Consider the following 22,151-nt stretch of genomic DNA (forward strand, 5'->3'; position numbering starts at 1 on the left):
GTTAGGATGGCTGTTACCAAAAAAATAGAAAATAACAAGTGCTGGCGAGGATGTGAAGAAAATGGAGCTCTAATGGGAGTATAAAATGGTGCTGCCACTGTGGAACACAGTTTGACAGTTCCTCAAAAAATTAAATACAGAATTACTATATGATATACACAAATGAACTGAAAGCAGGGACTCAAACAGATACTTGTACACCAATGTTCACTGAAGCATTATTCACCCTAGCCAAAAAGAAACAGTTAAGTGTCCATCAACAGATGAAACAATAAACAAAATGTCATATATCCATACGATGGAATTTCATTCAGCCTTAAAAAGGAATGAAATTATGATACATGCTACAACATGGATGAACCCTGAAAACACTATGCTAAATGAAACAATCCAGACATGAAAGGACAAATACTATATGATTCCACTTACATGAGGTACCTAGAATAGGCAAATTCATAGAGACAAAAGGAAGAAGAGAGGTTATCAGGGGCTGAGGGAAGGGGGATGTGGGGAGTTACTATTTAATGGGTACAGTTTCTGTTTGGGAAGATGAAAAAGTTCTGAAAATGGAGAGTGGTGATGACTGCGCAACACTGTGAATGTTTTTAATGCCACTGAATTGTATACTTAAAAATAGTTAAAATGGTCAGTTTTTAAATAAAGATAATTGACAGTTTAAACAAAAATAATAACAGTGTAGTGTGGGTTTACAATATACATAAAAGTAAAATGTATAATAAAAGCACAAAGATTGGGAGGAGAGAAATGGGAGTACATATTGCTAGGTTCTTATACTTTAAGATGGTAAAATATTACTTGAGGGCAGACTGTGATGTTAAAGATATATACTATAAACTCTAAAGCAAATACTAAAATAAGAAAACAAAGAGCTATGGCTAATAAGCCAACAAAGGAGACAGAATGCAACCATAAAATACCAAGGGTCAAAATGTAGCTTGATCCAAGGATTTATCCCTTGGAGTAACTCCTTAATAAAATGCAGTACATATTTTGTATCATCCAGTGAAAGGTTAGTTTATTAAAACCTACTCAGAGGTATAATTAAGTCAATGAAAATAAATAGCAAATGCACTTACTGCCCAGACTGGTGATGTAAAGCCCAGAATTGCAGCCTTAGCTCCATCAGCAACGTAAGGGATAATAATTTCTCCCAGACGTGTATCTCTGAACAAGGCTCTAAGGATATTTAAAGCATGAACCTAGAATAAAAAGTTCAAAATCAATTGTAGGTTGAAGATTGTGGTAATTCCAAATCTGTACATATCCAGTAGCATAGCTTCCAAACAAAAAAATTACCAAATTACAAGAAGAAATGGATAATTCACAAATAAAATAGATTTTAATAAAACATGCCTAATGATTGATAAATCAATTTTCTTAAGTTAGCAAGATTTGAACAATGCAATACAAAAGTTTGATCCAATGGACCTATGTAGAATCCTGCACCTAGCAAATAGAGACAATACATTCTTTTCAAGCACACATGAAACATTTATTTTTTAAAATGACCTCAAACCTAGCCACAAAGGCTCAACAAACACCAAAAAATTAATTTCTTACAGATTATGCTCTGATCATAGTAGAATTAAGTTAGGAATCAGTTTCTTTGCATACTTTTAAAACTGACACATTTTAAAACACTGGTCAAAGAAAAAAATTTTTAATATTTAGAGCTGAATGATAACGAAGATGCTACACACTGACACTTGTGCAATGCGTTTAAGTGGAACATAAAAGAAATGTACACCTTAAATGGCGTCTATTAAAAAAAAGGAAAACCATTACATACAGAATGGATAAAAACAAGGTCCTACTGTATAGCACAGGGGACTATGTTCCATATCCTGTGATAAACCATAATAGAAAAGAAAATTAAAAAGAATGCATATATATGTATAACTGAGTCACTGCTGTAGAGCAGAAATTAACACAACACTGTAAATCAACTATGCTTTAATAAAAAAATGAACTGGAAAAAACGTCCAATTAAGATGACAGAAAAAGAACAATAAACTCAAAAGAAAGAAAATTTAAAAGAGTAGAAAATTTTTTTTTTCAACATCTTTATTGGAGTATAATTGCTTTACAGTGGTGTGTTAGTTTCTGCATTACAACAAAGTGAATCAGTTATACATTTACATATGTTCCCATATCTCTGCCCCCTTGCGTCTCCCTCCCTCCCACCCTCCCTATCCCACTCCTCTAGGTGGTCACAAACCACTTAGCTGATCTCCCTGTGCCATGCGGCTGCTTCCCACTAGCTATCCACCCTACGTTTGGTAGAGTATATATGTCCATGCCACTCTCTCACTTCGTCACAGCTTACCCTTCCCCCTCCCCATATCCTCAAGGCCATGCTCTAGTAGGTCTGTGTTTTATTCCCGTCCTACCCCTAGGCTCTTCATGACATTTTTTTTCTTAGATTCCATATATATGTGTTAGCATACGGTATTTGTTTTACTCCTTTTGACTTACTTCAAGGAGTAGAAAATTTTAAAACATCAATGACATAACTATGAGCATTAACAAAACCAAAAGGTGATTTTCTGAAATAGAAACAAACCTCTGATGAGACTAACCAAGAAGAGAGAGAAGAAAATAAGCAATAATCATGAATACCAATGAGGACATGACTAAAGGTACATCAGAGAATAAAACAAAAATATTTCTACCCTAGTCAATTAGAAAAATTAAGGCAAAATGAACAATTTCCTAGAAAACAGAACTAATCAAAACAAATTCAAGGAGAAATGGAAAAGCTATATAGATATTACTATTATATAAAGAAAATCAATAGTTAAAAATCCCACTCATAGACCAAAAAGAAAGGAAGACACCAAACCCTCCAAAATAACACACACACACACACACACACAAAGACCCACACAAACACACACACACACACAAAGACCCACATGATTTTATGGACAAATTCTACCAAATATTCGAAGAATAGATAATCCCACTCTTATTTAAACTGTTAAGAGAAGATGCCCAAGTTTATTTTATCAGTCCAGTACCACCTGGCTATCAAAATAAGGTAGGGACAACTACTTTGAGAAATGGTAGTATCTATTAAAGCTCAACATACACATACTCAATAACCACTCCTAAGTATCTACTCAAAAGAAACGTACATATTTGTTCACCATTAGGCTTGTCAAAGAACGTTCCTAAAAGTACTGTTCTTAATGACCCCAATTTAAAACCACCCAAATGTTCATCGACAGAAGAATGGATAAATAAATTGTATACTATGACATAGCAATGAAAATGAATAATTCACAACATGGATGGATATCTAAACTTAATGTTCATCAAAAGAAATCATATCAAAAGAGTATATAATGTATGGTTACATTCATATGAAATTTAAAAAAAAACAGGTAAAGCTATGGTGTTAAAACTAAGCTAGTGGTTACATTTGGGGAAAAGGTGCTGATTAGAAGGGAGTATGAGTGGGCTTTCAGGTGCTAAAGTGTTCTGTTTCTTGCTGGTTATAGAAATGTGTTCACTTTGTGGAGGCAAACATATTATTTGTACACATCTTTGTATGTTTGTTATAATTCAATAAAAAACTTTTATATAAAAATGAGGACAGGTACAGCATGAAAAAGGAAAACCACAGGTTAATCTCCCTTATGAATCCAGTGAAAATATGTGAAAAAAAATTTTTTTCCCAATTTTTAGGTGAATCTAGCAATGTGTAAAAAAATCTATCATTTCGAAGTTGGGAGTTCATTCTCTGCAGGCAAAGATCATACTATATTAAAAAGTCAATATAATTCATGATGTTCGCAAATTCTAGAAGAAAACATTTATCTCAAAAATGCCTGAAAGCATTCAATAAAGTTTGGTTTCCTTGATAAGAGACACGTTGAAACCTACAGCAAATATCAGAAACAACATAAGGATGTCTGCTATCTCTATTTCTATACAAAACTGTACTACAAGTGCCAGCCAGAAGAACAAGAAAATTTTTCAAAAGAATTAGAAGAGTAAAGCAAATTTAGCATTACTAAGGATATGATTACCTATAAAGAAAATTCAAAGAATTTACAGACAAGTCATCAGTTGAATTACAGCAATTTAGGTAGGCTGCTGCAACATTTCACAAAAGATCTGTAAGACTTTTATGGAAAATTATTTTTAAATGTAATGAAAAACATTAAGGAAGATCTGAATAAGTGGAAAAATAAAGCCATGTACATGGACTGAAAGATTCAGTATCAAAAAAAGAAGTCATTTTCCTGGGGCGCGAACCCGGTTCCCCTGCATCGGCAGGCGGACGCGCAACCACTGCGCCACCAGGGAAGCCCTGGAAAATTATTTTTAAATGTAATGAAAAACATTAAGGAAGATCTGAATAAGTGGAAAAATAAAGCCATGTACATGGACTGAAAGATTCAGTATCAAAAAAAGAAGTCATTTTCCTCAAATAAATCAATAAATTTAAATTCCAACCAAAATTTAAAAAGGGCTTTCTGGTTGAACTTAACAAGCTGATTCTAAAACGTATATGGAAGAGCAATGGGACAAATACTGCCAAGGTAATTCGGAAGGAAAAAAAAAGGAGATTCACCCTACCAGATATCAACACTTACTTTTAAAAATACAGTAATTAAAATAGTGATTTGGGCCCAGGGACAGACTAATAGCCTAATAGAATAGAGCACAGAAACAGATATGTGTATCGACAGAAATAGTACATGAGAGAAGTGGTGTTAGTACAATAGTACAAGAGGAAAGGATGTATTATATAAAGAAAATATAAAATATCTTTCTGACCCTGGGGTATGGAAGGCTTTCTTAAATGAGATCCAAATGCACAAACCATAAAAGAAAAGGCTGACATATTCCATTTTATTAAAATTTAAAACTTCCAGGCAATAATAGAATAATAAGCAAAGTGAAAAGAAGTGATAGACTAGGAGAAGATACGTGTAATTCAAAGAACCAAAAAGGAAAAAAATATCAGGAAAATAATTTTAAAACAACAAAAAACCCAACTCCTGCAAAACAAAGACAAATAACCAAATTAAAGGTAGCCAAAGTCTTTAAATAGGCAATCCACAGAAGTTATACTAAAGCCTAATAAATACATGGAAAGATGTTAAAGCCAGACAGTTATCAGAGAAATGCAAAATAAAACTGGGAAACACAAATTTCACACCAGGCAGAAAGGGAAACATTTGTATACAATGAAACTCTGCTTGGAAATTAAAATGAACTTGGAGCTGACTAAGTTTAAAAACTGTTGACTGAAAAAAACCCAAACTATAAAACAATGTGTAGATAACACAATTCATGTTAAAAAAAAAAAGCTCCTAAAAGGATGAAAAAAATGCACGAAATGATTTGGTTTAATGATTACAGATGAGGAAGACCAAAGGGAAACAGAATATGGAGGAATCTACAGTGTATGCAACTGTATCTGTAACGTTTTACTTCTTAAACTTGGAACTGATTTCATGGATGTTGATTATTCACTGTACATTTTTACGTGCTGAAATATTTCACAGATAATAAAAAAACAATACAGAAATAAACCATGGGAGGGGAGAAGGAAAGCAAATCATCATCCAACACCTAGAAGACTGGTCAGAGATAAAATATTAAATTTTTACCAATTTAATAAAAATGATCACTAGTGGTAATTAATGACCTTGAAGCAGAGTAAGGTAATAATTTAAAGTACTCTTTCAAACCAAATTTCACTATTTTCAGATGTTCTTATTAAACAATGGTATTTTTTTAAAGTGACAGTCTAAGAAAATGGAGCCAATTATATTTTTCACACTTTTTTGGGGAAAATAAAATGATCATTTCTGAAAGGTAATCAGTAACTTTTTATTTAAAATTTTACAAGAAATTTCACATCGTATAGTCACAGGCCACTATGTGACATGTGTTAATAAACCCTATCCTTTCCCACCAGTCCACATTCTGGCCCATGGGCTTCCCTTTAATACCTCCCACAGGCTCTGACATAAAACCATATGTACTTACTGTACTTGACTGTAAACTTCAGCTCTCAGTCTGTTCTCTGACCTAGAATGGGCCTCCCACAGGTGGGTAGGAACATCCTACTATGAAGCATTTGCTGAGAAAGCCTAGACAAGAAGTATCTGACAGGTATGCACTACCATGGAGTAGAGTGAAGCTGTGAGGAACACTTAACCCAAATTCATACACACACATAAGGACATACTTAACTCAACGTTAGCAGTGACAAAAAAAGGAGTAAGTATTAGCTAAAATTAAAATATGAATATACCCAAAGCCAGACACTACATTTTAGGGAAAGATCCAACTGCCGAATCATAAAATATACATCGACTCAAAGAAGCACACATGAAATTTGAAGGTGATAGCACATTCGTTTTTAAATTTTTAGATACAGTTGTAATATTACAAAATATCTTGTCTAAATTGAATGTTTTCACCACAGTTTAAAAACAGATCATCTTGGTCAATCTATACCAACTAAAGCAATGGTTTATTTTGTGGACTGGAAAAACCAAACCAAAACAAAACCCCTCTGAATAAGCTTCAAATGTCTGTCTTATCCTCAAGAGTTCTGTACCTTCAGCAGATTTTTTTTTTTCTTTTTAAGTACAGCAAAGATTTAAAACCACTGCCTTCCTAGCAGGGTTTGTATATTTCCATTATTACCTTAGGGACTGTGCTCTGTGAGTCATCTGTAGGTCCAGCCAAAGAGATTAACTCTTTCATTGTTATTTTCAACAAATCCATTTTGCCTTTCTTAGGTTCAGATGCCAACAGTGCCTATGGAAAAACAAGACAGAAATTACCAGGACTATTATTTTATATACACCCGTTTGCTACTTCCCAGAATTGATTCCCCAATGCAAAATCCTTTTTATAAAAACATGTGGCGGGGCTTCCCTGGTGGCGCAGTGGTTGCGCGTCCGCCTGCCCATGCAGGGCTGTTTGCTACTTCCCAGAATTGATTCCCCAATGCAAAATCCCTTTTATAAAAACATGTGGCGTTAAGCAAGTTAATTAAGCCACGTGGCCTTGGGCAAGCAGCTTAACCTCTCCATCCCTCAGATTCTTCGTCTGTAAAATTAGGTGGTGATATCACAGCAACTCTAAGGTCACCTCCAGTTTGCTTATTAATTATGTAATTCTAAGAGGTTGAAAATGGCTCTTGTTGACAACTCTTCTAAGACCATAATTGGGTAGCAGGTCTCAGACACAATAAGCACGTCAGTTTTAATAACAAATTTATCCAACAAGAAACTTCTCTTTACTTGAAAAACAAAAAACCTCTGGATTAAATTTCTTGTAAGGATTTGGAAACTCCCTGGAGATTGATCAGTTGTTTAATTCTTCACAAGAGTCTACCTGGAGGACTATCAAACTGTAGCACTGGAAACTCCATGGGACAAAATGAAATACTACAAACTTCAAAGGGGGTCCTATATTTGAATATTCAAGAGGTGCTTATTTATTTTGTGTCTAACATTTTGCCAATATTCAATAAACATAAAAATAGGAATATCAAACCACTTGAGGCAATAGAAAGGAATGAAGTACTGATACATGTTACAATATGGATGAGCCTTGAAACATGATGCTAAGTGAAAGAGGACACAAAGACAACATATTATATGATTCCACTTATATAGAGACAGAAAATAGATTAGTGGCTGTGTAGGACTGGGAGTAATGGGGAGTTTTTCTCCATAGCTAACACCAAGCAGAGGTTTCCACCAGAACAAGAACATTACTTTATTGGTAAGTTATGCTAGGAAAAATGGGGCCTCTCTGAGCAGATTTTTCTGATAATTTAGATTTTATTTAACTAAAATAAATAAGAAATCTATATATGATTACTAATGTGTCTCCTGGGAACGATAGTTCTTTTTCCCCAAGAGCTGTGCATAGTTATGACATTCTTCCCAAGGCTGGGCTAAGAAGGTGCAGTCCTGACCCCTCTATCACTATGACCAATACGTAGTACTAGTTGGGAACCAGAGATGGAGGCACACAGCACAAAGATGCAACCAAACCTTGCTGTTGCATTAACACTTGTCCTCAGACAGACATATGAGGCAAAAACACACTAGGTCAGAATGAATCAGAGGCAGGAGAATGACCCACACTGGTCCAGAATGGGTCAGATCAGAGAGAAGTCGATTTCTGAAGGTCACCAAAATCTACCCAGCAGAACCACCTCGGTGATCTCTATGCCAAATCAACCTCCACAACTGGTGCCCGTTGTCATAAAAATCATGACTCTGGGAATTTGAGGGAGGCATAAGAAAGGGAAGGAAAAAAATGCTGGGGCACTAAAAAACAGATTTCATTTCACTTATTTTCATCGCTTTTTTTACACCACCCCATTCCTAGATTTTATCTTCCTGAATATTAAACAAAGATCATTCAGGTCGGGTCTGATTTAGTATCGTGAGGACTTGGTTTTTATTCTTTGGATTCATAATGGTGACAGCCTCTTAATTTCAACACTGTGGAAATAAAATATTTTCTTATCGAGTAGCAATATCTGAGTATGCTGATATGAAGCAATCTGTAAGGTATAACATTAAGTGAAAAAAAGCAAGAGACAAAACAGTGTGTGGAGTATGCTTTCATCCGTGTTAAAAAAGAAAATGCACGCGCGCGCGCACACACACTCACACACACACACACACACACGCCCAGCAGGGTGCCTGAGCTCAAGTTTTAGTGCTGCTCTTACTATCCCTGTGGCCATTAGCAAATCACTTACCTAACTTTTCTAAGGCCCAGTTTCTTCATCCACAATATACGGATGATCATAGGACCTATGGAAGGCCTTGAGGAAGGATTAAATGAGATAGGCCTTGAGGAAGGATTAAATGAGATAACATATGTGAAATAACCACTTATAAAAGTTAGCTACTATTAGGATTCAGATTATTTTATGCATGGATATTTTATAGAAGGATTCAAAAGAAACTGTTAACACTGGTTGCCTACAGTCTTAAGGGTCTTTGACATGAAAGGAAGAATATTTTTTCTAATTGAGAAAAAAAAAAAAAAAGAGCAGCATGAGCACTTCCTGGAAGTGAGCAATGAATGCACCACAGCAATGTCTTCCTACTTCACACACAGGCGGAAATCTCTACCACCCTCTGTTCATATTACAAGACTGACCTCTTAGAGGGTTTGTTCCAAGAAGAGATCTGTCACAGGAACACACTGTCCACACATTAAAACAAAATCACAAATGCTATAGTACTTGTGAACTGTACTATAGAGAAGACAGAAATGTCCCTTATGCAATATGCTCACTCACATGTCAGGGGGGTTAGAATACACTATTATCAAAATACCAAAAACAAACAAACAAAGCCCCCAGCTATGATCCTGTAGATAAGTACCTACCTGTATGTAGAAAGGAATTCCAGCACTGCGTCTTGTAGCACAGAGTTTAGATGAAGGATCACTGCATCTAATTTCCTCTAAAACATTCCATAACCACTCTTCCGGTAGCTTCTGCAGACTCAAATTAGGGCACCTAAAAGGCATATATAAAGCAAACATTTGGAATTATCAGGTACCAAAAAGTAAAAGCATAAACTATTGATATACATTAACACTGTTAGGAAAGAATAAACATCCTTACATTCGGAGGGAGGGAAACTAAAAAATGTCTCACTTTCCACTTTTCACCTACTTTCTTCTTTATGGTGGGTCTTAGCATTTGTAGCTATTATAGATTCCATTTCTTACAAAAGCATGAAGAGCATGTGTCTTGTGTGCAAATGAGCTTTAATACCTAGGCCTCACCCACGCCCAAAATGTTCTGAAGGTTAATCAAACTCTCACCAATGTTCTATACTGCAAAATTCAAGATTTCCAACAAGCAGAACATAACCTTATAGTTTACTGTCGTTTATATTCTACAGTTACAGAGACTATACATATTCATATACACATTTTTGAAAGTGTATTTTAGTAATCATTTTAGCTTTCTCAAGTGTGGCCTATCACAAATAAAATTTTCATCCACATCCTATGGAGAATTAACAAAGCAAGTTATTTGGAAAGAACCTTAAACATTTTAAAGTTATTTGGACATTACTGTTAGTGAGATTCTGCTGTACTATGTTAATTGTTATTCTAGAGTGCTTAAAAACATGTGACTTTAAAAAAATTTTCATCTTATGCCCTAATATACAGTTATATAACATTATCCTAAGAAATAGCATATTTAATGTTAGATAGGCACAATTATTTTAGAAGGATCGTAATTGGATTTAACTAAAATTAATACGAAAATAAAGAGGTAAAGTCCAAAGGAAAAATACTCTTTTTTAAATTGAAGAAGACAGTCTGCAGAAAGATAACTGATTTCTAATTTGTAGAGAGAATTAGAGCTCTTAGAAACATGTGGGTTTTTTTGGTTTTTATAAATTGAAGTATCATTGATTTACAATGTCGTGTTAGTTTCTGGTGGGGACTTTTTTCCTTTATTTTAGTTTGGTGTTAAGATAGACAACTTCACTTTCTGACTAACATTCCAAATAGCAACTCAAATTTAGTTGTTTATGTCTTGTATAGAACAAAATATACATAAATAATACTACTTTGAAGGAGGCATTTTTTAAAGTTTGACATGGGCCTAAAAAACATTATTTCAGCCACAAATGTTACAACCAAATCTCCCTACTCCCAGCAGGCCCTGTGATCTTAAAGGTTTCCTTTTAGCCTGGCTTAAAGTCTATCACCTTGTTCCTGCTTCTTCCTCCTCAGCTCCCTCAGCCATAAAAACCAGCCATCAACAGACTGAACCACAAAATTAAAAGAGATTCAAAGGCAGAACAACCAAATGCAAAGTGTGAACCTTGTTTAGATTCCAACTTGAAAAAAACAAATGTAAAAAAAGATACTTTGAAATAATACAGATAGTTATGTATATATTAGATATTACATGACACCAAGGAATTATTTATAGGATGTGCCAATGGCATTGCGGACATGGAAGAAAGTATTTTTTAGAGAGGCATACTGAGGTGCATAGGAGTAAAAATAACATTTCAGTGATGTACTTTGTAACACTTCAGCAAAGGACAAAGAAAGGGATAGATGAAGCAAGTGTGGCAAGGCAACTGCTGAATCTGGGTGATGGATAAAGGTGGTTCATTACATTATTCTCTCTCTCTCTCTCTCTACACACACACACACACACACACACACACACACACACACATACGAGTGTGTGTATATATATGTTTGAAATTTTAATATGCTTTATATGTTTGTAATTTATGTTTGAAAATTTTCATAATAAAAAATCCATTTCTATGTTTGAATTTTTTATAATAAAAATAATCCTCCCACACTTACGTTACTTACATTACTGAAGTTACTTCCCAATCACCGGGTTTGTATCTTTTAAAAATTATGATAAATGCATCTGTTTCACAGAATAATTTCTCTAGTTTACTACTAACATTGCCAATGTAGTATAATCCTCACAGCTGCCCAGTCAAAAGCTGAAATCTAAATCCCTAGGAGTTGTTATTTAAGTGCTAATGATACAGTTATGGATTACTGCCTTTTTTTGCTCATTTTTCATGGTCTTTTAAGTATATTTGGGTTAATTTACACCACAATGGGTGAGCAGAGAAAAAAAAAAAGAGAGAATTAAAGCAAAGCCACCTTTCTGTGATCTAACCATCCAAGAAAAAGCTGGAGTCACAGAGGTGAAAAAAGAAAAGACTACTTGATCTAAGGTTATCTGTGGATTTCATTTACTTATAGTTTCTTCCCCACCACAGGACCACTGGCAGTGAAGGACTGGCTTACAGATAATGCTTCAGATGAAGGTTAAGTATTCCTGTAGGAATTCACTGTGTAAGAAAAACGAAAGGGGAAAAGGAACTGCAGGAGATGAGGGGTACTCACTGAAATATTAGTACAACAAATACTAGTTCAGTAATGCTCCTCCTCCTCAACGCTGTCCCGGGCCTCGCTGAGGGGGCAGACAGAGGTTCTAGCAAAATCAACCAAGCCGAGAAGGCAGGCAGGTCTGGGATCAGAGTAGGCCACCTCGCCAGGCATCACCCTTCCTTGCCTGAACTTACAATGGCTCTTGACTATTAAGAAATCTTGAGCTAACTCATTTTCCATCTTGATCAAATCTTCCAGTTGGAAAGGTCCCCTATGTCCTGGCTCCAGCCCTCCTACTTGAATCTAACCTTAAAAATTCTTCCAAATTCCTATGCAGACCTTCTGTTCTAGTAAAGTTGTTCACTTTGCAAATTGCAGTTCTTTGTTGATCTGGAATAAACCCATTTTTGCTGGAGAAATAATTGGCAGTCTATTTGTTTTAAGTCAAGAGCTGATACCGGAGATCTGCTGGGTTCTAGCTCTAGAAGCAGAAGTGATGGCCAGGAAGTCAGTTCCTGTGGGGTAACTTGCCTACCTCCCAGGAAACAGGGAATTTCAGTGGCTTCCTCTCCCATGAAAGGTTGTAAAGGCTACTGCCAGAGCTGTTTGGGGCTAAAGCAGTAGGAAAAGCCAGGGGTCCAAGGGAGACTCTATCAACCAGGCTGATTACTAACTAGGTGACCAGATCTGTGATATCCCCAGTATCACTGTGGATGGAAGAGCCAAAATGCCACTATTTAATCTAGTTCCTCTGCTAGAAAGGAATGAGCCTAGAGAGAGAGAAATAAATAAACAAACTAACTAAAAAGCCTCCCAATCATAGCCAACAAACCAAAATTCAAAACAGAAATAAGGTTTTTATTTAAAAAGACGATCTAAAAAAATCAGTAATTAGAACACAAATTCACTCTACATGAAGCTTAATTTTATGGAGCAGTCTGACAAAAACATTAAAATAACTGCTTAGATACTCAAGAGCTAAATAAAGGAATAACTTTCACACTATTTTTAATCTAGCAAAAAGAGATGGTGAGGAGAGAAATTAAATAATTTACCCAAGGTTAGATAGCCTTTAAAATATAAACTCCATGACATCAGAGACACACTCTGTCCTGTCCACTTTTTTATTTCCCAGCACCCAGAACAGGGCCTGGCATCCCAATAGGGAGCTCAATAAATATCTGTTGAACAAATGAACAACTTAAGACTTACCAGCTCCATTAAGTGTACCATTCTAAAAAACCAGGCTGACAAACCAAGAGGATATAGTAACTGGAAAAGAAAGTATAAAAAGAAGTGCTTTCCAATGACAAGAGGTGCCACCACTAGAGCCAGCAGATGATTCAACTCCTTAGCTTCCTCAAACAGGTATGAACACATTCAGAATCTCCACATACCAAGGTCATAGCACTGATATGAAGATATTTTCTACTGAAATCCCCAATCAAAATCAACTCTGTTAGCCTAAATACTATCCCGAGATCATTTTTTCCCAATATTCAAGAAAAAAAACCAAGGATAGGGTTCAAAATCCAGTAGAGGGTTCCAGTTTGTATATTGTTTAACCAAGGTTTGTATGGTTGTGAACATGGGGTAGAAAGATGTTTCAAAGAACCAATGTTTCTGAGTTCTAACAAATACAACATTTAATCCCAGATTATAATCATTTCCCTTCTCTCTTAAGGCTCTTTAGGAGACCAGGCCTGTGCCTTCAACTGTTTCCTCTGTATGGGTGACTCTCAAATATATACCTCTAGTAAGAGTGACCAGTGTCCCTGTCAGCCTGGGACAGAAGCGTTTCCCAGAATGCTGGACTTCCAGTGCTAAAAAATTGGAGGAGTCCCAGATCACCCTATCTCCAACTCTGACCCCTCTCCCCATCTCTTGACCTGTACTTCCAACTGTCTGCTATCCCTCTAGGCAGCCTCCCAACACCACCGCAAACCTGACATGTCTAAAGTATTATCCTGCCTCCGATCAGGCCCTTCTTCCTGCCTTATTTTGTTAACGCATTAATCATTCTTCCCATAAACCGGGACAGACAGCTCAGTAAGCGGACTTTTTTCTTGGTCTTCCATTTCTGCCCTGTAAGTAATCTAATTGATTTCTCTAATACCAAAGATTAAAAGGCTAGTATAGAAACTCCTCTAAGAACAAGAACCACATTTTACCAATATTTTACCCTCTATAATGCCTACCTATCACAATTTCTTACATAAAGCAGGTGATCAATTTACTTGTGTTGAACTGCTAACTCTGAAGCAGAATAAAGTTCAAAAAAACCATTTGGATTCTAGTGCTGGCTCTGTCACCAACTAGTTGTGTGGCTATGGACAAATCACTTGATTTCTCAATGCCCAAGAATGAAAATGAAATCATTGTAAAAATGCTTTGAAATTCAATGAGATATTATTACCTGGGTTACTATTTCAAAGAGAGAAAGCAATGACCCTAAATTATATAAGTACCCAAAGCTCCTGATGTGACTATCCCCCAAACACCTCATCATGGCCTCACACAAGCTGCAGTCCCTTGTTCAGGTCTTCACATGCCTCTCTTAGTTCTACAGAGTTAAACGTTTCAAATTTAGATCCTAACATATGTCTCTAGGTTCATAGCAACTCTGGCTTACCACATTGTACTCTCAATGGTCAAACAGAGTGTTTCTAACACAGGCACATAGAAGATGTTCAAGAAATCGCTTGTTGAATAAATAAATAAGGACCCACTAGTGTTGACACCAGCTGCTGCATATTAGCTGTCCTTCTGTTAGGCACATGATTGAAAAACCAGGTGTAGAAAAGAAGGGCTAAAAACTGTAAGGCTCCTCAATGGTGAAGTCACTGTGCCTAGAAAAACACAATAAGAGCCTAACCTAGAGTTCTGACTGTTCAATGAACCTTCTGTCTACTCCCCAGCAAGGAAAGATTACTTCACAAGGAAGTGATTTCAAAACTCCAGAGTTGCTGGTGTTTATGATAATGAAGGAATTGAAAGGTAAAAATGGAACCATGCACGGCTCCCAAGAACAATGCAACAAACTCTAGCTGTTTGTTTTGATTCCTCATCACACAATCCAGGGGGCAGCAAGGAAAAGGGCAAGGTCCCTGAGTGAAACAGTCCATGATTGGCTGTGCCAGCTCCATGCACTCAACAGCCCCAGCCGTGGGGAATTCCAAGCCTGTTTGGGTTAGCGAGTGCCTCTCCACTAGAAGAGCAGACATCCTCTTTGTCCGTAGGCTCTTTTGTTTTATTTCACTCCCATGTCAAGTTAATACAAAATATACAGTGTCTTTAGTCTCTGAGTACATCATAAAAATTGGAACTTTCTTAAAAGGGATTCAAGGTTCTTCATAAGCAAGCCTCACTAAATGTTATTAACCCACAAAAGTCTCCCAAGAGATCAGTTTACCAGTTCTAAAGGAAGTTTACTAAAAATGCATCCAAGTTCCCTCCATCTTTCATACCCGAAATCCCCAGACTTTCCCAATCAGAAACTAGAAAGCAGTATTGTACCATGAGTAGAATGCTCAGAATTTAAAAAGGCCTTAGAAAGCTGGATTCTCTTATTTTATCAAAGAGGACACAGCAGCCCAGAGAGATTTACATGGTTTACCTAGTATCAACAGAGCTGGTAGGTAGAACTCAGTTCTAACTCGTACCTCAATATTCTTTCCTCTACACTCCGAGGGAGGCAGTGGTTAAGGATGGGGGTGTGGGAGGATCAGACCACTCTGATGTTCCTGTTCTTCACAGTCAAGAAACAGTAGACATTAGGGGCTTCCCTGGTGGCCCAGTGGTTAAGAATCCACCTGCCAACGCAGGGGACACGGGTTCGAGCCCTGGTCCGGGAAGATCCCACATGCTGCGGAGCAACTAAGCCCATGCGCCACAACTACTGAGCCTGTGCTCTAGAGCCCGCAAGCCACAATTACTGAAGCCGGTGCGCTTAGAGACCATGCTCCGCAACAAGAGAAGCCACCGCAATGAGAAGCCCACGCACCGCAACGAAGAGCAGCCCCCGCTCGCCGCAATTAGAGAAAGCCCATGGGCAGCAACGAAGACCCAACATGGCCAAAAATAAATAAATAAATAAAATTTATTAAAAAAAAAAAGAAAGAAAGAAATAGTAGACATTAAAAAAAAGGGGGGCTGACAGGAAAGGGGCGGGAGGTGTTGTATTTGGGTTTTTTGTATTTGTTTGGTTTGGTTTTTCTATGCTAAGTGCTATAGCTTGAGTCCCTACCAAAAGTAACAGAAATGAACAGGCCAGTCCATGGCTGGTGTGTCTTTGTGTTGTCTTGAGAAGATCACTGAAGCAAATTATTGTTCTATAAACAGATTAGTCCAATTTCTATCCACAAAGCTATCTCACTGGTAGTGGGTAAGTATTCTAAGATAAGCATAAAACCCAGACTGAAATCAAATTACATATGCTGTATACCCAACTAATTGGTCATTAGACTACTTTGTGCCAGTAAATCAGGTTCCCTGACTACAGAGTGGCTCTCCAATGGCTTCATCCATCCATCTAAGGATGGTAACACAGAGCTATTTTTTGTTGAGTTCTGATTAGTTATATTACGATTGTTAATTGAGAAATGTTACCTTCATTTCCTCAGACTCTTTCAGTATTGTTATTTTTCCTAACTTAGAGATTTTTTTCCAAGCTCCTATTATTTCATAAGCTAAATTATCCACTCCATTCATTCTTTGGTCAAGTATTGTTTATTATTTCAAGGTTCATGTTTATTATTTCAATTAAACTAAACAGTGACAGATGTGCAGGAAGGTTGTGTGCATGTACATGCACATTTTAAAAACAGGGAACATAGCCCTGAAGCATGGAGAAATTTTAAGCCTGAAAAACGATTTGCCCAAATGAGATCCAGTGAGAAAGCTACATATCAACAGAAGCCATCTTAACCTCCCTCACCACCATCAAATGTTGCTGAAGTTTACTGCAGGCTAAAACATCAGGGGGCTATTTTGAAGGCTCAGCTGCAGGCACAGGCAATAGTAACGATGACCAAATATAAATTAAATTACCAATCAGAAAGCCATGGGGGGAAGGGCAAGATACAGTGGATTAAAAGAAGTGGTTAGAAGGATGTAACAAATTGTTGGTTCTCTTAATATTTAATACAACCATTGCCTGAGATCAAGGAGGAAAAAATTAATATTAAAAACTCTGGGACTTTACTAACAAAGCTGAGATAGAAGTTACTCACTAAGAACAAGTTTCCTTCATTACTGAGTCTAAAAAGACTCAGTATTATTATGATAACTCTAAAAATGATTATTCAAAGTTCCAGAAAGAAGGTAATATCTTACTCAACTACGAGTGGGCTTAAAAATAAAAATCCAGGGGCTTCCCTGGTGGCGCAGTGGTTGCGCGTCCGCCTGCCAATGCACGGGAACCGGGTTCGCGCCCCGGTCTGGGAGGCATCCCACATGCCGCGGAGCGGCTGGGCCCGTGAGCCATGGCCGCTGGGCCTGCGCGTCCGGAGCCTGTGCTCCGCAACGGGAGAGGCCGCGACAGAGGGAGGCCCGCATAACAAAAAAAAAAAAAAAAAAAAAAAAAAAAAAAAAAATCCAAGGGTCACAAACCAAAGACACAAAGTTTTAGATTTTAAACATTAAGACATTCTAAAAAATAAATTAAAAAGAAAAAAAATCATTAAGCATTCTAGTCTTCCCCAAATCCTTTTTTTTTTTTTTTTAAAAAAAAGCAAGATAGATCTGAACCACTGGACCAAATAACATGTAAGTTGGAAGGGGTGGGGAGAATTGGAGTTAAGACCTAATTTTTTTCTTTAATTTATTTATCCCCAAATCCTTTTAATCCACTATAGAAATGGGAAAATTAAAGGATTTTTTTTCTCTATGTAAAGTATTAATATGGCTTCCCAGAGCGGATGATCACTTAGTTATGCTTTATTTAATTATTAATATTTCAAATAAAAATCATAGGATACTCAGAAATAAAAAGTGACCTAGACACATCTGCCAAAGGAGATGAAAATAAAGGCTTAAACAAGATTATATATTTTTTATTTAGAGTTGAATGACTTTTTCCCCAAACCTCATATATTACATTCTACATTTATTTCTTGCTCAACTGCATATTCTTTAGAGACTTGGTCTTTCATTCTCCAGTAGAGTGAAATATTTCAAAGGTTCATAAGAAGTCTTCTGTTGAATTTGAATTGTAGTAGCTATAATTAACTGATGAAAGTTGAAATACATATTTTAATTACTTCTGTCCACCATAACTGTTGACACCCATGAGTCAGTAGTAGCATTTTATTATGACAAAAATTGCTAAATGTCAGCAGTTCATTTTTTCGGGCCAACAATGTGAGAATGATTGTAATTAGTGCAGTAAATATTCATAGGTAAAGCTACATTTCAATAAGCAGAGCAATTCAAAAAAATGAAGAGTAAGACAATATCAGGTACTCATGAACCTCCCTTCTAGATTTTGAATTGTAGACAACAACTTAATCCCCTTAGAGTTAAGCTTTTAATTTATGGCTGAACAAATGAAATTCCTGCTTGGCAGGAATTCCCTGCTTGGCACTCTAGTTTAGAATTGTTTATTTTCACTGAAAGAATAACTTAAAATACTAAGATTATACAGCGTAAATAAGCACATATGAATTTCATCAGAAACCTGAATTTACAATGATAACTTTAATGCATTTAACCACTCTAATCAAATGCTTAAGCAGGTAATTATGCATAGGCAGGTGATTATGTTTTTTAAAGAGTGCATGAATATTTCATCAAATTCTAAATATAAAGGACCATATAAGAAATCAGATTCTAGAAAATTAACTCAACATATTGTGTGTGTGTGCGTGTGTGCCCGCGCAAGTGTTGCTTTCAAAAAATTCCCAGAAAAAAGAATAGTGTCTCCCATTCCTATTTATTCTTAGATGATTGTTTAATAGTGAAGTCAATTTACATTTGAAGACATTCTGAATAATCCTGTTAAACACCAATTCAAACAATGTGGCTCATGTTTAACTCTTCGGTTATTTACCCATTAATCTCTTTAAGTGCTTGCTTCCTTAACACAGCTGTAGTTCAAGAGGTGGCCAGCAGTTGGCCTCCATTTCAGTGGATTTTCCTGAAAGCCCAGATTTCTTTCTGCAAACTTTAAAACACTGTATGCCTAAATAATTTTTTCATAACTTAAAAGCTTTCAGAAGGATCCAAAAGAAATACATTTGCTTTTAAAAATAAAAATCAAACAAAAGGAAGCCACACATACTGCAAAGATGTTCTCCGTAAAACATTCTGTTCAGCAGATCTGAAATGTCTCCAAAGGGATCAAGAACCACTTGGTTTGGAAGCAACAGTTGGGAACTCATAACAGGTTGGTTAAAAGCCAATAGTGACAGCCATGAGGAGATCTTTACAGCAGATTAGGAGTGGCTGAGATACCAGGCACTGGGCCTTGCCTCATCTCCCCACTCCATTTATTTGGAATGCCTTCAACTGTACTTTCAACTACAAAGTACAGTTGTTCAAAAGCCTCTGTCCTTGGTCCTCTGTTCTTTTCTCCTTTTAAGCTCTTCCCTAAAGACTGCAATCCTACTAGCTATGATATTTATGAAGACGGCACAAATCTCCATCTCTGTTTCTGCAATAGCACCCAAACTAATCCCCTATCTCCCAGTTCTGACTTAAATATTTCCACCAGGATATGCCACCATCATGTCACACTCAACACATACAAAACAGATGTATTAATCATTATCAAAGTAATCTCCTCTTTCAGTCTCCTTGCCTTTGGTAACATCAATCCCACTTTTCTGGTCACCAAAAATTAAACCACAGGAACAGTCACGGACTCCCTGGGGACCTCTATCTCACACATTCAGTTTACTTCACGTGGCAGATTGCATTCTTCAAAGATGGCCACCACTATATCTCCCATCCCAGACGTATTTCTACAATACAATCTTGCCACTTTACCATCAAATGGTGAAGTTTAATTCCTCTCCCCTTGAATCCGACTGGCCTTAAGACTCATTTAGAACCAAAACAATGTGACTGAAGCAATGCCATGAGACTTCCAAGGCTAGGTCAGAAAAGACCATGAAGATTCTGCCTGGTTCTCTTGGAATAGTCTCTCTGAAGGAAGCCAGCTGCCATATAAGAATTTCAGCTACCCCAAGACTGCCATGCTGAGAGGCCACAGGCAGTCCCAACTAGGCCCTATCTTCTAGCCATCCCACCAAGGTGCCATAATGTGAATAAAGCTGTCTTGGACCCTCCTGACCAGTTCATCTGTCAGCTGAACACCACCAATTGAGTTTGATAAATACCCACAGGAGGAGAATCACCCAGCTATGCACTGCCCTAATTCTTGACACATCAAACCATTAAATAAGAGATGTCCACAGCTTCTCTTCTAAGCATTCAAAACGTCATGTGTAGAGTTGTTACTATGTGGGGATAAATATTAATTGAGATGCCACTTCTTTCCCTCCATTCCCAGAGCCATTGACTCAGAGGAAGCTCTCATCACCTCAGCTCTAGATTGTTAGAGCTGATGCCAGTCTCTTCTCACTACTATCTGTCACTACAATCTATCTAACCTAACACTTCCAACTGAAAAACTACATTGATGCACCAACACCATAACCAACATCAATCTCATCATGTTTTACATTTGTAGAAAGTTTAATAATGCAAAAGGGTCTTCATACATAGGTATTTTACTTGATCCATATAACAAAAACCAGAGAGATCTGTCAACAGGGCAAATATTCTTTTCCTTACTTTACAGATGAAGAAATCAGAGGCTGAGGAAAGTAAATTTTGTACAATCTCATTGCCAATAAACAGAATGGATGTAAGTAGAACTAAGACCTCGTGTCATAGATTATTGCTATTTCTCCACTCTACATGCCTCCTATGATCTATTTCAGGTCGAAAATGTTCAATGCCACTCTCCATCCCTACTACAGCAAATCTGCTTTCTAGGTATCCATAATTTGACCTCCATCTATCCAAATGTACGATATTGCCTAGTAACTCTACCACCAGCACCACCACCACAACAATCAGGCTGGCTCATTTACTCACCTAACAATATGCCATGCTGGTTCTAGCCTCTGAACATTACTCATAAAGTCTCCTCCTTTCTCCTCCTATCTACTTAAACCTTACTCATGCATTAGCACAAATTCCACCTCCTCCAGTAAGCCCTCCCAGCCTTTCCTTGTTGCTTTCTCTCTGCTATGCGTACAGAATTTGTAAATTTCACCCAAATTTTGACAATTACATTGGCTCATCTTGTTCAAGTGTCCTGGTCTCACTTTCCAGGCTGGTATTCAGCTAACACACATCCATACAGACAGCGATCTTGGGTGCTTACAGCCAGTGTCTGTTCTGACCAGTCAGTGCCCATGACGTACCATTTGTTAAATATTTTGAATTTCATCCCTGCTTATTTCCCCAACTAAACCATACGCTCTTTGAGAACAGGAACCTTGTCTCATAAAGAAGTATTATATCCTCCAAGCCAAGCACAGTACTAAGCACACAGCTAGTGTTCAATATATATATTTGTTAATTGATTTGAAGGGAGGGAAGTGTGTTGTTTTGTGAGAAAAAAATATTCTTAAGTCATGTCTGCACTGGAAAGAAAGAGCTGCAAAGACAACAAAATATTTTCAAGATCAGCAGTTTAATGTCAAGGACATTTCTTAATGTATCATTTAAAGGTATTCTGTGCAGCCCATAACTGCCAAAATGTTTTATAAATGTTTTACCAGGGGTGTGAAAAAAATGCTTCAAAAATATTCAAGGAGTAGATGTCTTAACGGCCCAAAATAAAATGTTTGCTAAGGCTACAAGGCTGGCAGAACTCTGCTTCATTTCAAAAAGTTTCCAGGCAATGGAAATGTTTTCCTGGAAAATACTACCTTTTATTTAGAGAACACTTGCCATGAACACTTAGTCATTAAGTAATTTAAGGTTTCCTCACAAGCTCTTTGGAGGAAATCTATTATATGAATGAATGAAATTATCAGCACCTATAATGTCCAAAAAAAAAAAAAAAACACATTTGGCTAAATGTACGAAATCTACTTAAGTATTTTTCCAAGTAAGGGGGAAAAGTCCTTTATATTTTTTGGTCTATTTACTGTTCTTTTAAATTTTTCTATAAGATAAAATTACGAAGAAAAACACAAAATCCTTAA

General features: G+C 36.8%; 1 protein-coding gene across 6 annotated transcripts in view; it reads right to left on the reverse strand.

Annotated features, from left to right (window-relative positions):
- Positions 1-22,151, reverse strand: part of THADA (THADA armadillo repeat containing) — a 305,797-nt gene that overhangs the window by 218,430 nt on the left and 65,216 nt on the right. For all 6 annotated transcript variants that reach the window (XM_007128982.4, XM_028496748.2, XM_007128981.4 and 3 more), the window contains 3 exons: positions 9,418-9,550; positions 6,697-6,810; positions 1,098-1,220 (listed from right to left, as the gene is read on the reverse strand). In XM_007128982.4, the coding sequence (XP_007129044.2) occupies positions 1,098-1,220; positions 6,697-6,810; positions 9,418-9,550 (370 nt within the window). The remainder of the gene's footprint in view (positions 1-1,097; positions 1,221-6,696; positions 6,811-9,417; positions 9,551-22,151) is intronic.

Source organism: Physeter macrocephalus, chromosome 12 (genome assembly GCF_002837175.3).
Source record: "Physeter macrocephalus isolate SW-GA chromosome 12, ASM283717v5, whole genome shotgun sequence".
Taxonomy (NCBI): domain Eukaryota; kingdom Metazoa; phylum Chordata; class Mammalia; order Artiodactyla; family Physeteridae; genus Physeter; species Physeter macrocephalus.